The sequence below is a fragment of the Salvelinus alpinus genome, chromosome 25 (assembly GCF_045679555.1).
Source record: "Salvelinus alpinus chromosome 25, SLU_Salpinus.1, whole genome shotgun sequence".
NCBI lineage: Eukaryota > Metazoa > Chordata > Actinopteri > Salmoniformes > Salmonidae > Salvelinus > Salvelinus alpinus.
The window spans coordinates 27,417,473-27,434,484 of NC_092110.1; the positions used below are offsets into that span (position 1 = coordinate 27,417,473).

A 17,012-nucleotide genomic window follows, 5' to 3' on the forward strand; every position below is an offset into this window, starting at 1 on the left:
GAGAGCTGGTCTCCCATCTACCAAACTACAAGGTGTTAGACAGGGAGGAGACTCAAAGGGTATGCTGATTTGGTATAGATCAGACTTAACCCACTCCATTAAATTAATGAAAACAGGAACATTGTACATATGGCTAGAAATGAATAAGGAAATTATCTCAACAGAGAAAAATGTCCTCCTGTGTGCTACCTATATCCCTCCACTAGAATCCCCATACGTTAATGATATTCTAAATATCACATATGGAATAATGTAGTAACCAAAAAAAGTGTTAAAAAAAATAATCTAAATATATTTTATATTTGACATTCTTCAAAGTAGCCACCCTTTGCCTTGATGAAAGCTTTGCACAATCGTGGCATTCTCTTAACCAGCTTCATGAGGTAGTCACCTGGAATGCATTTCAATTAACAGGTGTCCCTTGTTAAAAGTTAATTTGTGGAATTTCTTTCCTTCTTAATGCATTTGAGCCAATCAATTGTGTTGTGACAAGGTATGGGTGGTATACAGAAGATAGCCCTATTTGGTGAAAGACCAAGTCCATATTATGGCAAGAACAGCTCAAATAAACAAAGAGAAACGACAGTCCATAATTACTTTAAGACATGAAGGTCAGTCAATCCGGAAAATTGCAGTCACAAAAACTAAGCGCTATGATGAAACTGGCTCTCATGAGGACCACCACAGGAAATGAAGACCCAGAGTTACCTCTGATGCAGAGGATAAGTTAATAAATTCATGAGAATTAACTGCACCTCAGATTTCAGCCCAAATAAATGCTTCACAGAGTTCAAGTAACAGACATCAACATCAACTGTTCAGAGGAGACTGCGTTAATAAGGCCTTCATGGTCAAATTGATGCAAAGAAACCACTACTAAAGGACACAAATAATAAAAATTTGTCCTTTAGTCTGGAGTCCAAATTTTTGATTTTTGGTTCCAACCGCCGTGTCTTCGTGAGACGCAGAGTAGGTGAACGGATGACCTCCGCATGAGTGGTTCCCACCGTGAAGCATGGAGGAGGGGGTGTGATGGTGTGGGGGTGCTTGCTGGTGACACTGATTTATTTAGAATTTAAGGCACACTTAACCAGCATGGCTACAACAGCATTCTGCAGCAGTACGTGATCCCATCTGGTTTGGGCTTAGTGGGACTATCATTTGTTTTTCAACAGGACAATGACCCAACACACCTCCAGGCTGTGTAAGGACTATTTGACCAAGAAGGAGAGTGATGGAGTGCTGCATCAGATGATCTGGCCTCCACAATCATCCGACCTCAATCCAACTGAGATGGTTTGGGATGAGTTGGACTGCTGAATGAAGGAAAAGCAGCCTACAAGGGCTCAGCATATGTGGGATCTCCTTCAAGAATGTTGTCAAGAGTGTGCCAAGCTGTCATCAAGGAAAATAGTGGCTACTTTGAAGAATCTCAAATCAAAAATATATTTTGATTTGCTTAACACTATTTTGGTTACTACATGATTGGACATGTGTTATTTCATAGTTTTGATGTCTTCACTAATATTCTATAATGTAGAAAATAGTAAAAATAATGAGTAGGTGTTTCCAAACTTTTGACTGGTACTGTATGTACAGACTCAGTGAGCATAGCCTTGCTATTGAGAGATGCCACTGTCGGAAGACCTGGCTCTCAAGAGAAGAGGTTATGTGCACACTGGCCACAAAATGAGGTGGAAACTGAGCTGCACTTCCTAACCTCCTGTCAAACGTATGACCATATTAGAGACACATATTTCCCTCAGATTACACTGACCCACAAAGAATTCCATTTTTTTCCTTCGGTTTAGATAAACTCCCATATCTATTTGGTGAAATAGCAGTGTGCCATCACAGCAGCAAGATTTGTGACCTGTTGCCACAAGAAAAGGGCAACCAGTGAAGAACAAACACCATTGTAAATACAACCCATATTTATGATTATTTATTTTCCCCTTTGTACTTTAACTATTGGCACATCGTTACAACACTGTATAAAGCTATAATACGACATTTGAAATGTCTCTATTCCTTTGGAACGTTTGTGAGTGTAATGTTTACTGTTAATTTTGTATTGTTTATTATGTATTTCACTTGCTTTGGCAATGTAAACATATGTTTCCCATGACAATAAAGCCCTTTGAATTGAATAGAGACCAGTCACAATAGACAGTTTCCTTCCTATACTGGAGCAGAGGTGGTCCATCATAAGAGATTTCACTGGGACACTAACCAGGTTTCCATCTAACCTTTTTATGCCAGTAAAGTACATGTCAGATAAAACATGTCATGACAGGCCTGATGGAAACAGAACATTTGTTGGTAAACTTTCCAAATGTTGACAAAACACGCTAGAAAAAGGTTGAATGTTTTTCTGTTGGTAACATTTACTATGTGAGAAATGTTGGTGGAAAGGCTTTCATGCGCAAATATTGATATAATAACCATTATATCAAAGTAAAATTAAAGTCACACGATGACATGTGTGGTACTCCCATTACGACTCGTCAGGAAAGCATGCAGTTTATTAGGCTACAGATGAAATAAATGATGAACTTCACAGGGTGGTGAATGTGCAAGGTGATAAATATTTTCAATAAATATCCAGTTGCTTATTCTGGTGACATGATCATCAATGTTTGGCTGCCATCTGAGAAATGAAAATAATTTTGTCCAGAATAACATCATCATATAGGCTATACCCACACTGTATCTGTGAGCTGCTGGCTGGAGCGCACGTGCCAATACCAGAGTAGGCACACATGCTATATAATGCAACATTTCGCTATATAAGGCAAAACAATGTGCGAAAACCATCAGTAGAGCTGAAAATGCAACGGAAACCCATTTAACTTGTCTTTTTTATTCGGTACATGGGAATTTAATCACAAAAGCTATTTTTATGTGCTCTACGTCATTAAGCACAGCCTTTTGTCTGCTACAAGTACAATTGATGGAAATACATCTTTGGTGGGAAAATGCGCTTATTGTTCTTATGCAGATTTTAGAATAATTCCTTCAAAATCTGTTGCCAATTGGATGGAAACGTAGCTAGTGAAAGACATCCTTTCTCTCAGTCCCCCCAGTCTCTTCCTCCCTTGCTCTCCCTCACGTACACACTCCCTCTCCCCCTTGCCAGGGGTGCCTCTAAATCTTCATTAGGGGGTGAAATGAAGCCGAAAACGAGAGGCAGGGAGACGGCCAGAAGCAGCTGCAGCCACTGAGACAGAACCCACAGCCCCCACAACAGCAACCCTTCCTCACCCCCTCCCTGCATTTGGCTCTGACACTCACTGGGGATAGGCTCTATGATGTCTATGATGTACTGTACATACGCTCACACCACCCTTAGGATATCCACCATAGAGCCCAATGTAGTGGCAGCAAATCAGAAGTAGTGCCATCCCTGGTCAGCGAGGCTTCCAGCTAGGCTTACTGTGTGTGCTCATGACCTAACATGATGTCCTGCCACCCCACCTATGCACACCCAAACACTAGTAATGGGAAGAAAAAAAATCTAAACAGTTACCTATCGCAATATTATAATCGAAATTTTGACTCCAGGTATTGATCAGAAAAAATGTCATAAAATAAAAAGTAGCGTTAGCTAGAGTTAGTCGGCTGTACCTACGCCCAAACAATTTTTCTTCCTATAGCTTGTTCTCCATTGTATTTTTAAATGGTGTGCCCACATGTTTTCAGTACTTTTATTTCCATGACTGATCAAAACAAATGTTCTCATGCTCTGTCTAGTCTCTCTGCAGCAGACATACACAGAGTATATCAAACATAAGGAACACCTTCCTAATATTGAGCATAGCCTACATTAGATTTACGATTTTATTACTTCTAAACAAAATAACTTTTTTGGGTTCTCATACACTTACAATGATGTTTTGATTCTTGCTTGGACAGTCGCTAATATTATATTTGGTTGTGATATTTGTAAAATAACTATTTTTGATGCAGCAGTTGTTAGCTAGAATGCTAACGCTCATTGATATAGGCTGTAGTAAAAGCTAGCCAAAGAGACATTTTACTGGTTGAAGTGTTTTTTTAAAGTTGATTTGCGATGACGACACAAACATAGTAAACATGACATTCATACGAGGCTTAAAATCCAATTATAATCCAAAAGTAGTGTGAAACGCACTCATAAACAACATGTTAATAGAGGCTTTTTTTGCTAGCGTTCTATAAGAGTGGCGCAGTGGTCTAAGGCACTGCATCTCAGTGCTAGAGGCGTCACTACACCCAGACACCCTGGTTCGAATCCAGGCTGTATCACAACCGACCGTGATTGGGAGTCCCATAGGGCAGCACTAAATTGGCCCAGCGTTGTCCGGGTTTGGCCAGTGTAGGCCGTCATTGTAAATAAGAATTTGTTCTTAACTGAGTTGCCTAGTTAAAGTTTACATATAAAAAAAAAATAACAACTCCCTCTTGTTCTGCCACCAACTTGCACGCACCGCCCTCGTGCGGCAATGTTTGCAAACACAGAAAGGGGTCTATGAGCTGTAGTAGTAAAGGCCAAATTAAATATTTTATCCACAAAAAATGTATACCTAAAGGGGTCCTACAATTCTAAATCAAATAGCTAAATGTTCCATAGTATGACAATCATAAAACAAATCCATGTTAGCTTAGACCCCCCCCAACAGCTTAGACTTACACCAATAAGAGATCATAGCTTTCTTAATGTTTTGTATACACAGTGCATAGTGAGCAATATGTTTGAAACATCATATCACAATATCGCAATAGGCCTACATATCGTATCAGCATCTAAGTATCTTGATAATATCCTATCGTGAAGTCCCTGGCAATTCCCAGCCCTAGAAAACACCCAACAACAGGAATAATAGAATGGTGTATCCCAAGTGTGAGTCATTTCAATTAGAAGAGGTGGGAGAGAGAACAGTAGAGTGATAATGCCAGGATTGATCATTTAGCTCCACTCATAATAATCTGCAATAAGAGGTACTCGGATCCCCCCCAAATCAAATGAGAATGAGATAAAATACAGATTATATTGGCTGAAATTGAATGAGGAAATGCCGATGAACACAATGTGTATTGAGCAGGGCCACAGTGCAGGGCTAAATTAACACTCCCTCGTCTCTCACACTGGAGAAGGAAGTGGATTAGCCGTGCATAGTGTTTGCACACAGACACCAGCCAGGGAATCAACTTAATTTTACCTCATCCCTTTTAATTCACCTATACTAAAAGGTTCTACAGAAGCCCTTAAAAACTTCTTGCAACTATAGGGGGTGCTGTTCCGCATTAGCATATTTGTGTCTCCAAATTAAACTGCCTCGTGCTAAATTCTTGATCGTACAATATGCATATTATTGTTATTATTGGATAGAAAACAGTCTATAGTTTCTATAGGAGTTGAAATTTTGTCTCTGAGTGGTACAGAACAATTTCTACAGCACTTTTCATGACAGGGTTCAGATTTCAGAAATTTTTACCTCTGATCTGGGGTCTGTTTTTAAGGCGACAGTGAATGCTATGAAGAAACCGACACTGCCTACGTCTTCCTCTGGGTGTCTGTACGTCATCACGTTTTCAATGAACTCGATGGGATATTCCCAGCCATTATAAAAGCCCAAAATGTACAGAGACCCCCCTTTCTCATCGTGCGCCTGAAGCGTGAAGGCCATCGGACTTGCCTCGTTCCAAATCGTTTTTTAGAGAGTGATATTTCTCCGGTCATGTTTTCAGTCGTTATAGTTGTTAAAAACATCATAATGTAGTTAATTTGAACCGTTTTATAGCAATTTATATCCGTTTAGTGCGATTTTGAGGAATTTATTTGTCGTGCCCTTTTTAGCTTTGGAAACGTTTCGGGGTGTCGGTCGTTGGTGGTGGACATTTCGAAGGACAGAGGACATCTATCGACCAAAAGACGTTTATAACATAGAAAGGATACATTGCCCAAGAATATGATGGAAGATCAGCTCAAAGTAAGCAATATTTAATATGATAAACCGTGTTTCTGTCGAAATATTTTAAACGCATATTTCGCCATTTTGTTTGGTATAGCTTCACCTGGCGAACCCTGTATTGAAAAGTAAGGATAATTTTAAAAATGTAAATCAGCGGTTGCATTAAGAACTAATTTGTCTTTCGATTCCTGTCTACCCTGTATTTTTTAGTCAAGTATATGATTAGCTTTCAATTAAACTAGATCACTCTGATAGATGACGTCAGACATATTGAGGCTTGATTTCCTAGTATTTTTATTGTGTAACCACGGTTTTGTATGGCTAAATATGCACCTTTTCGAACAAACTGTATATGTATGTTGTAAAATGATGTTACAGGAGTGTCATCGGAAGAATTCTGAGAAGGTTAGTGAAAAAATTAATATCTTTTGGCGGTGATTACGTTATAGCGCTCTTTGGCTGGAATCGATGCTCTGGTAACGTTGGAACATGTGGTATGCTAACTTATCGATTTATTGTGTTTTCGCTGAAAAACGCTTAGAAAATCTGAAATATGGTCTGAAATCACAAGAACTGGGTCTTTCCATTGCTATGCTTTGTCTATTTTTATGAAATGTTTTATGATGAGTAAATTGGTCATACACGTTGCTCTATCTAGTAATTCTAGTGGATTTGTGATGGTCGGTGCAATTGTAAACTGTGATTTCTACCTGAAATATGCACTTTTTTCTAACAAAAACTATCCTATACCATGAATATGTTATCAGACTGTCATCTGATGGTTTTTTTTATAGGTTATTGGCTATCAATATCTTAGTTGAGCCGAATTGGTGATAGCACCTGAAGGAGTAAGAAACTGATGGAGTTAGAATAGTGGTGTATTTTGCTAACGTGTTTAGCTAATAGATTTACATATTTTGTCTTCCCTGTAAAACATTTTAAAAATCTGAAATGGTGGCTTTATTCACAAGATCTGTATCTTTCATCTGGTGTCTTGGACTTGTGATTTAATGATATTTAGATGCTACTATCTACTTGTGAAGCTATGCTATCTATGCTAATCAGTGTGTGGGGGGTGGGGGGTGCTCCCGGATCCGGGGTTAGTAGCCGTGAAAGGTTAAGAGCATAGACATGTGCACGCACACAAACACACAGCTGGGGGAGAGATAACTAAGAGGATGACAAGTCAGCTATTGTCAGATCATACACTGTGTGACTAGCCACAGTTCTGAGGGGTAACAGTGAGTGATTCCATAGGAGAGCAGTTGAAACCAAGCAGGCCTTGGGCAGCCAGCCACCAGGGAGCTCCATCCCAACTCCATAGGAGAAGAGCTTAATACTTCAATAGAATGCCACTGGATTCCCTACTCATACAAACACACAGAAACACACACAAGGCTAGATTATCAATTAGCAGCATTGTGGGTTTAAAAGGGGTGAGCATTTCTAATTGTGTTGAAGATCACAAGTTCAGAGATTTTCTTTTGGTGAAGTAAAAACGCCCGAAACAAAGCTGGCTGCACGCCCACTGCCAGGGCTCTCACGAGGTGCCAGCCTCCAGCCAAACACAGTAGAAAGGCTTCTCGCCCTATTGCGGGCCCTGTTCTGCATAACATACTAAGTTCCAGTGACACTTCAATTTAGCCACAGCATTTTGAATGAATACTGAGGGGAGAGAAGTAAGAAAGTCAGAATGCACAATACACTAGCATCTAGGTGTGGATAGTGGTTAACTTGTCTTTGATGGTTTGATGGAGGGCTGGAGTCCTTGTATTAGCGGCCCTGAGAGAGCCAGACTAGGGCTTTGCCTCAAGGCCAGACGATGGACTGGTGGCTGACTGTTCTAAAGACCACAGTAGTTTCTATTTGAAGGCATCCAGACATCTAGAGCCCTGGGACAATAGAATAAAACAGAAAATATGTGAAGTAACTATCTTAGGGCTTGCATAGAAACGATGTATTACGCTATAATGGCTGTCTGGGAGAGTTCCAAACGATTCTCCTTTGGGTGACATCAGTCATTCACTGATAGACAGACAAACCGCTGACTTAGCACGGCCAAGTCTCAGTGTTGTAAAGGATTGTTGAGGTAATGACAATTCTCTGGCTGTACACCTCCAGGTAGCTATAACGCAGATCAATGTGGTTACATAGGGGAGGGAGCATCAAGGCTGAGGCTGACCCAGCCAAGGTGGGAGTAACACCGTACCCAAACCGGCCGTGCGCAAATTGATTTTGTCCCCCCACACCAAACGCGATCACAACACGCAGGTTGAAATATCAAAACTAACTCTGAACCAATTATATTAATTTGGGGACAGGTCGAAAATCATTAAACATTTATGGCAATTTAGCTAGCTAGCTTGCAGTTGTTAGCTAATTTGTCCTATTTAGCTAGCTTGCTGTTGCTAGCTAATTTGTCCTGGGATATAAACGTTTAGTTATTTTACCTGAAATGCGCAAGGTCCTCTACTCCGACAATTAATCCACACATAAAACAGTCAACCGAATCGTTTCTAGTCATCTCTCCTCCTTCCAGGCTTTTTCTTCTTTGGACTTTATATGGCGATTGGCATCTAACTTTCATAGTTACCACAATGACCGACCAAACTCAGTTAATCTTTCAATCACCCACGTGGGTATAACCAATGAGGAGATGGCACGTGGGTATCTGTTCTATAAACCAATGAGGAGATGGGAGAGGCAGGACTTTCACCACGTTCAGCGTCACAAATAGAATTGACTTCTATTTTAGCCCTTAGCAACACAGACGCTCGTTGGCGCGCGCGAGCAGTGTGGGTGCAATTAAATAACATGTATGTTTACATTTACTTTGCGACACGAGCGGTGTGGTCAGCATGTAATGTGGGATGATGTTGATCATACCTCCCCCGGCCCCCGCCCTGTCCTCCACTGGACATTTGGCCCCAGCACACAGGCCCAGACACCAGCACACTGGTAGGAGAGAGAGTTCATTGGCCGCAGAGGAAGAGAGGGAGAGGGATGGCGGGAGAAAGGGAAGGAGAGAGGTGGCGAATCAAAGTGACAGATTAGCCAGCCCTGGGCCCTGCTGAGAGAGAGGGGACGCCGACTAGCCACAGGGAGAAATATAGGCCCTAGGCCAGAATCACTATGGAGAGGGATTCGGGAGAGGGGGAGACAGGTCACCAGAGGGAGGGAAGGTGACAGACAGAAGCCATGGATAATGCTGTGCAAGAGCGGGCAGTGACCAGCAGACATTGGCCACAAGAGACGGAGGAGAAACAGGTCACACACACAAGCCTCCAAGGAAATGAGGGTGGGGTGAGAGGGAGGGAGGCCTTGAGCCCTGCTGAGCAAGAGGGGAAATGCTGACTCAGGGGAGAGGACAGACGGGTCACTAGCCCTGAAAGGAAGAAAAGAGAGAGGGGTAGAAGGAGAGAGAGAACCTGAGGGACAGAGGACAGACGGGTCACTAGCCCTGAAAGGAAGAAAAGAGAGAGGGGTAGAAGGAGAGAGAGAACCTGAGGGACAGAGGACAGACAGGTCACTAGCCCTGAAAGGAAGAAAAGAGAGAGGGGTAGAAGGAAGAGACACAATGAACTTGAGGGACAGAGGACAGCTAATCCAGCAGAGACAAAGAGGACCTCTCCACAACATTCTACAGGGTTGGGGTCAGTTCCATTTAAAGTGACAGTGTGTAGCTATGATATTTGGACTCAGTTACTGTATGTAAAGTTGGTGCTAATAAGATGTTAGTTGAGCTCTGCCACATGTGAATAATGTTCACTCAGTGGTGCATATCACTACTGCCGCTGTCTGTGGATCAGCAGGGGATTGAATGATGGAGTGAGACAGAGAACACAGCATCTGTTCTCAAAACCTCACTCTTACCACAGAGGCTGCTTCCTCCTCTTTATCCCTCGCTTAAATCTTCTTCCCTCCCTTCTCTCTTCTGTCATACTCCCTCTATCTTTCCTCTCCCCTTTCTTCTTCCCTTCCCTCATCTCTGTGCTCCTCCCTCTGTGTGAGCCAGCGTTTGTGTGTTCTCAGAGGGAGTGTGGAGGCAGTGGCAGTGGGTGCAGTCACACTCTGGCACTGCAGCATGAGTCACTGCCAGCTCCCAGCAGCCCCAAGAATCAGGGGGGAGAAGTGTACACACACACACCTCACTAGTCAGTACAACCCCAGGGTACACACAGCTCTGTACAACCACACACACACACACACACACACACACACACACACACACACACACACACACACACACACACACACACACACACACACACACACACACACACACACACACACACACACACACACACACACACACACACACACACACACACACACCTTGCCAACATTTACTGAGCGAATCGAGAAAGAGACTACCCGGTTGTCTCAAATTTGGTGCAATCAATCACATGTATTGATCAGTGTAAGGTTGACTGGCTGAGTCGGTCTGGAGCTGTGAGGAGCAAAGCCCACTGACATTTCAACAGACCTGCCTGACTCACTCTACTTCTCTTTTTATTTTTCTCCTTCACTCCCTCTTTACACTGGGGGGCCGCCCACGCTGGCTGGTGTGCATCGGTAGAGTCAGTGACGCACACACACCAGGTGGTATTTTCAGCCTTCGGTCAAGTGGTCTACTCTGTGAGAGGGTGTGCATGTGTGCATCCTGGCAGACTGCAGTCCAGCACCAGATGTGTGTGTTTGTGTAAGTAGAGACCAGAAGGCCTTGAAATATGTACACAGCTCCCATGCATTATACATCGGCACAGCAGGAGAGAACTCAGAGCCTGGAGGATCTCCTCCCTCCCTTCTATTCTCTCTCCATCTCTCTGCCGGCTGCTATGGTGCATACGTTTTAAATACCAAGTGCAGGTCAGGGTCGTTTGCGGGTCAGCAGCTAAGATGGAGGAAGGAGGATAGGGTGATGGGGGAGGAGAGGTCGCTATTCAGACTAATCTTCATGCTATATGTAGAGGTAGGGGAGAGAGGTGAGCCAGAGAAATTATAGGGTATTTTATGGAGCTGTGCTATTAACAACACCATTCTATGAGGAAGGTGTGGCATACTCCAGGTAGTCATCACAGAATATCAAGGGTATCTATCTGCTGCATGCACACTACCCAAAATCAGCAAACGTAGCCATTTACACGGTCTTCTATCACTGAATAAGTAGAAGTACAGCGATCTAAAGGTGAAAGAGGTATATGGTGGAACTACCGTGGAATTGCCCATGAGTAAGCCAAGCCGGCATGAAAATAAGTTGTTTCTAACAAGGCACTACATGTAGATGTATAAAATCCGTTTGCACCAACATTAACATGCACGCACATTGACTCACAATTAGTTGTTTGACGCCCAGGAAGGATTGTTCAACAGAGTTGGCTATAAGTTACATGTCTCTTCATAGTTGCCTGCACCCCATGAGACGCATCATCAGGTCCTTCACAGCGTCCCCCTGAAACACACACACAGTCACACAGGTAGGCGAGTAGGTCGCAAAAAAAGGTATAGGTCTACAAATAAGCAAATGATCCACTTCATTGTACAACAAGATTAGACATGGCTGTTGCTGACCTGCTGTTATCAACTCTCTAGAAACAGCAGGAGCGTTAGAGATACTCTCAATGATCGGCTATGAAAAGCCAACTGACATTTACTCCTGAGGTTCTGACTTGTTGCACCCTCGACAACTACTGTGATTATTATTATTTGACCATGCTGGTCATTTATGAACATTTGAACATCTTGGCCATGTTCTGTTATAATCTCCACCCGGCACAGCCAGAAGAGGACTGGCCACCCCTCATAGCCTGGTTCCTCTCTAGGTTTCTTCCTAGGTTTTGGCCTTTCTAGGGAGTTTTTCCTAGCCACCGTGCTTCTACACCTGCATTGCTTGCTGTTTGGGGTTTTAGGCTGGGTTTCTGTACAGCACTTTGAGATATCAGCTGATGTAAGAAGGGCTATATAAATACATTTGATTTGATTTATTGCTGGCCTCCAGGGGTGCTGCCTCATGCTTAGGGGTGCCTGGGCTGGGGGTGCTGTCCTCTGGGGTTACAGTGGAGACGGTGACAAAATCCTGCTCTTCAGTAGTTAGCTCTGGTTTCACATCATCCACTGGTTCCTCAGGGCTAGAGGCTACTGGACTTGTCTGTATCGTCGCAGCCTCTATCTTGATCTCAGTAGTGTCTTGTCCAATCAGATCATCCACTTTCTCCTCCTTCTTCTCTTTCTCCACTGAGGTCTCTTTAACCACTGCTGCTGCTGGCTCCTCCTCTCTCTCCTCAAATTGCTCCAGCAGGTTGTCCATGGGAACCACATGGTCCTCCTCACTGTTGTTGGTGGAGTCAGAGATCATGACACTCTCCATCATCTGGTCGTTAAGCTTGTCCATCAGGCTCTCTGAGGGTGTGCTGTGGCTGTCCTCTTGGGGAGTGATGAAGGACTCGCACCCCAGGTCAATGCTCTCCTCCTGGAACAGGACATCAGAGGAGGGCGAGAGGGTGGGGGCTGGCTCTGGAGGGATACAGTCTTCACTCAGGCTGGGTTCAACCTCCTGTGATGTCCAGGGTGACTGGCCTCTGTGCAGGAGTCTCGTTGCTATCCATATTTTCCCTGAGAATAATAGTATGGAGGAATCATAAATCAGGTTACCTAAAAATATGATTTATTGTAAGTACTTTGTCATGTTCTTTACAATGAAATGTATCATACGGGCTTAGAAGCATAGATATACAATGATTCATTCAATTTCTATGGCTAGTAGATTGTTGTGCTTTTTGGGTAATGATGGCTAGCTAAAGTTAGCGTGCTAAGCTAGAGGTGCTTCAAATGGCAAAAAAGGACATATCTACTTTTATAAATATATTCATACAAATCACTTGCTTACATAAATAACATGTAGCGATGCATCAGCCTCCCCTATTAAGCTGTAAACCAATGTAAACAAAAACAAGGCGCTTTAGATTACCTTTGCTAAGGAATGATGACGGCTACTGAGCTACGGCAATAGTGCGCCTGCGTGAATCTTCCAGGAAGTTAAATGTACAATGTCCAATAGGAATCAAATTTCCTACGTATCTGTCGAATTGGTATTCTTAAATATTTTACGCATTTTAAACCGTAAACATCTTCTTTCTCCAGATATATTTACGGACATTCACTGTACGCTACGTAAGTATTTATTTTTACGTTTTCGGAATTAAAATAACATCCAGCGAGGTGATGGATAAACAGTGCAAACAGTTTATTTGTGAAATCTCACATTAAACGTAACGCTTTCAAGCAGTAATAATAAGCTTGCAACATACGTCGGACATGGAGGACGATGCACCTGTGATATACGGCCTCGAATTTCAGGTACAGTTCCACGTCGGAGATATGCATGCATTAACGTTAGCTGGATACAGTATAGCTATGTCAGACAACCTCGTCCTGCCCCAGTATTTGGGCGTTAGAGACGTCAACGAGGAGTATGACTTGTCGACATCTCTAACGCCCAAATACTGGGGCAACCTCGTCCTAGCTATGTAACTCTAATGTTTACAAATATTCATCTGAACTCTCTTCAATGTACGTCAACATTGTTGCTTTGCAATGTCATCATGCTTTAGTGATACATTCGTCACGTAAAGCCCTGTATAGGCATAGCATTACATACTGTACATACATGCACTACCGGTCAGAAGTTTTAGAACACCTACTCATTCAAGGGTTTTTCTTAATTTGTACAATTTTCTACATTGTAGAATAATAGTGAAGACATCAGAACTATGAAATAACACATATGGAATCATGTAGTAACCATATTTTTTTTTTATATATATATATATATATATATATATATATATATATATATATATATATATATATATTTTTATATTTGAGACTCTTCAAATATGCCTCCCTTTGCACACTCTTGGCATTCGCTCAACCAGCGTCACCTGGAACAGTCTTGAAGGAGTTCCCACATATGCTGAGCACTTGTTGGCTGCTTTTCCTTCACTCTGGTCAGACTAATCACAAACAAACTTAATTTGGTTGAGGTTGGGGGATTGTGGAGGCAAGGACATCTGATGCAGCACTCCATCACTCTCCTTCTTGGTAAAATAGCCCTTACACAGCCTGGAAGTGTGTTGGGTCATTGTCCTGTTGAAAAACAAATGATAGTCCCACTAAGCCCAAACCAGATGGTATGGCTATAGCTGCAGAATGCTGTGGTAGCCATGCTGGTTAAGTGTGCCTTTAATTCTAAATAAATCACAGACAGTGTCACCAGCAAAGCACCCCCACACCATAACATCTCCTCTTCCATGCTTCATGGTGGGAACTACACATGCGGAGATCATCCATCTCACAAAGACACGGCAGTTGGAATCAAAAATCGAACATTTGGACTCCAGACCAAAGGACAAATTTCCACCTGTCTAATGTCCATTGCTCGTGTTTCTTGGCCCAATCAAGTCTCTTCTTCTTATTGGTGTACTTTAGTAGTTGTTTCTTTGCAGCAATTCAACCATGAAGGCCTGATTCACGCATTCTCCTCTGAACAGTTGATGTTGAGATGTGTCTGTTACTTGAACACTGTGAAGCATTTTTGGGGCTGCAATTTCTGAGGCTTACAACTCTAATGAACTTATCCTCTGCAGCAAAGGTAACACTGGGTCTTCCATTTCTGTGGCGGTCATCATGAGAGCCAGTTTCATCATAGAGCTTGATGTTTTTTGCGATTGCACTTGAAGAAACTTCAAAAGTTCTTGAAATGTTCTGTATTGACTGACCTTCATGTTTTAAAGTAATGATGGATTGTCGTCTCTCTTTGCTTAATTTGAGCTGTTCTTGCCATAATATAGACTTGGTCTTTTACCAAATTAGGGTTATCTTCTGTATACCCCCCTACCTTAATGCTCAAACGCATTAAGAAGAAAAGAAATTCCACAAATGAACTTTTTAAGAAGGCACCCCTGTTAATTGAAGTGCATTCTAGGTGACTACCTAATGAAGCTGGTTGAGAGAATGTTGTCATCAAGGCAAAGGGTGGCTATTTGAAGAATGTCAAATATAAAATATATTGTTTTACACTTTTTTGGGGTTAATACATAATTCCATATGTGTTATTTCATAGTTTTGATGTCTTCACTATTATTCTACAATGTAAAAATAAAGAAAAAACAATGAATGAGTAGGTGTTATAAAACTTTTGACCGGTAGTGTACATTAGTTACAGTTTTACAATGTACCAACTGTATCTTGTTTTGCAGGCTCGTGCACTTACTTCCCAGACAGCTGAATCGGATGCCATTCGTTTTCTTGTGGGCACCCAGTCCCTCAAATTTGACAATCAGGTGAGTCAAACGACTGCACCTACCAACAGTAGTACACCTTACAGCTGTATATAGCCTATGCGTTGGAAGACCATCTAGGAAGGGTATTGTACAAGTGTCTGTTCTTCTAATGTGGGGCCCACTTTTGGATGTAATCTAAAGTTGTACTAAAAAGGTACTATATATTTTTGATGGGATCAACATCCACAGTGGACTCACTTGATCCTTTATCTGATGTAGCTCTTTGGCTGCTTGTTTCAGCCCACCGAGGCCTCTAGTATTCCTAATGGGGTATTCCAGCCAAGATTGGCCCACGTGTTGAGATGGGACTTGAGACCCACTGATACCTCACAACTAGTTCCTCCTGGGTTGCATCAAGACTGGGTTGTAAGGCAACATCTTATTGCCTGTGCCATGACTGTCCATGCCACGCTCTGCTTATTTAGTGGTACCTTCAGTTAAGTGGGTTAACTCAAGCCTTGTCCAGCTGCCATGTGCCTTTGAGAATTGTAGGCCTAGTAAACAAGCCTAGGATCATCTGTGAGGACCAGATAGTGCTGTGAGGACAGGCTTAGCCTTGGCCTCTGGCACTATTATTGGGCTGACTCCAACCCATCCTTGTGTGTGTGTGTGTCTTTCCTAGGTCATCATGTAGACAGACCACAGAAACAGTTGGCCATAAATGTGTGTGTGTGTGAGGGGGGGGGGGTGTAATAACTGATTTCAGAGAGGGAGAGACTGATGTCTGTGTTGAAATGGTTTTGGCATCCTTTGGTGAGAAAATGGTCTATGCTTTTTTTTTAATTCTGGCTGTGGGTGTTCAAATATGTTGCTGGAGCCCATTCCAAATCTATCCTGGTGGTTGAACAGACAAACAGTACTTATGTTTGATCACCCACGCCATATTTTTGAGAGGAAAATACTTATAATGATAGTACTGCTGTGATCCCTGCACCAAGCACTGTTGTTGAGAATTGAAAAACAGAATTTTGGGTGTTTTGTACCAGCATTTCTGAATGCATTGCAGTCACAACAAAGGGAGCAATAATTTCATCCCATCCTTATCACAATGCTGGTTCACTTATGATTATTGGCTGTTCCAGCAAGTGGACTCCTCCTTGAAGATGGCTTCAGTCCCACCCCCAGGCATTGGTCACATAGCGACACCACCTGATTGTCTCTGGCCTCAGGCACTTATACAGTAGCTTGGACGTGTCACTAAGCTTCCTGCCTCTCTAATGTGGGCTTCAGATATCTAATTTATACCCTCCCTTCCTCTCACCTTAAGTGCCACTCCAGCCCTGAGAGGGCAGTGCAATATGAATGGCAGAACTTTGGGGCTCCTCCAGTTTGTGTGGCATTAAAACATCTCAGCCCTGCCACTTCTGCCAGTTCCCTACTCCTCTGTCCCGCTAACTGTCATCCGCACCACTAAAGAGCTTTAACTAAAGGCCCAAAAATGGAGACTGTCGGCTAGCTCATTTTTATCCAGTCTTTTTCTGCAACATAATTACAACGGGCTGGGAAGGAAGCCCGACTGGGCTGAGAGAGGGATGCAGGGATAAGTCACTCCGCTGGCTCCGGCTGGGGAATAACGCAGGATAAATCACCCATAGGACTTCTCCTCCACCCTGGGTTCATTCAGGGGCCCTATTACCGCTCTTCCTCTTCCCTCCAATTACCCTGTCCCACCAGCACCGGAATTTATTTGTATGTCTCCCCTCCATAAAATTATAAC

General features: G+C 42.7%; 1 protein-coding gene and 1 pseudogene across 2 annotated transcripts in view; one reads left to right on the forward strand and one right to left on the reverse strand.

Moving 5' to 3' along the window:
• Window positions 1–12,559, reverse strand: part of LOC139553091 (trafficking protein particle complex subunit 12-like) — a 31,112-nt pseudogene extending 18,553 nt beyond the window's left edge.
• The window catches only part of LOC139553753 (EARP-interacting protein homolog), a 46,816-nt gene continuing 42,322 nt past the window's right edge, over window positions 12,519–17,012 (forward strand). Inside the window, exons 1-3 of one of the 2 annotated variants that reach the window (XM_071366389.1) lie at window positions 12,519–12,623; window positions 13,095–13,310; window positions 15,212–15,295. In XM_071366389.1, coding sequence (XP_071222490.1) covers window positions 13,269–13,310; window positions 15,212–15,295 — 126 coding nt within the window. In that variant the 5' untranslated portion in view covers window positions 12,519–12,623; window positions 13,095–13,268. Of the gene's footprint in view, window positions 12,624–13,030; window positions 13,311–15,211; window positions 15,296–17,012 lie in introns of those variants that run through there. The other variant, XM_071366387.1, reaches the window with a different exon arrangement.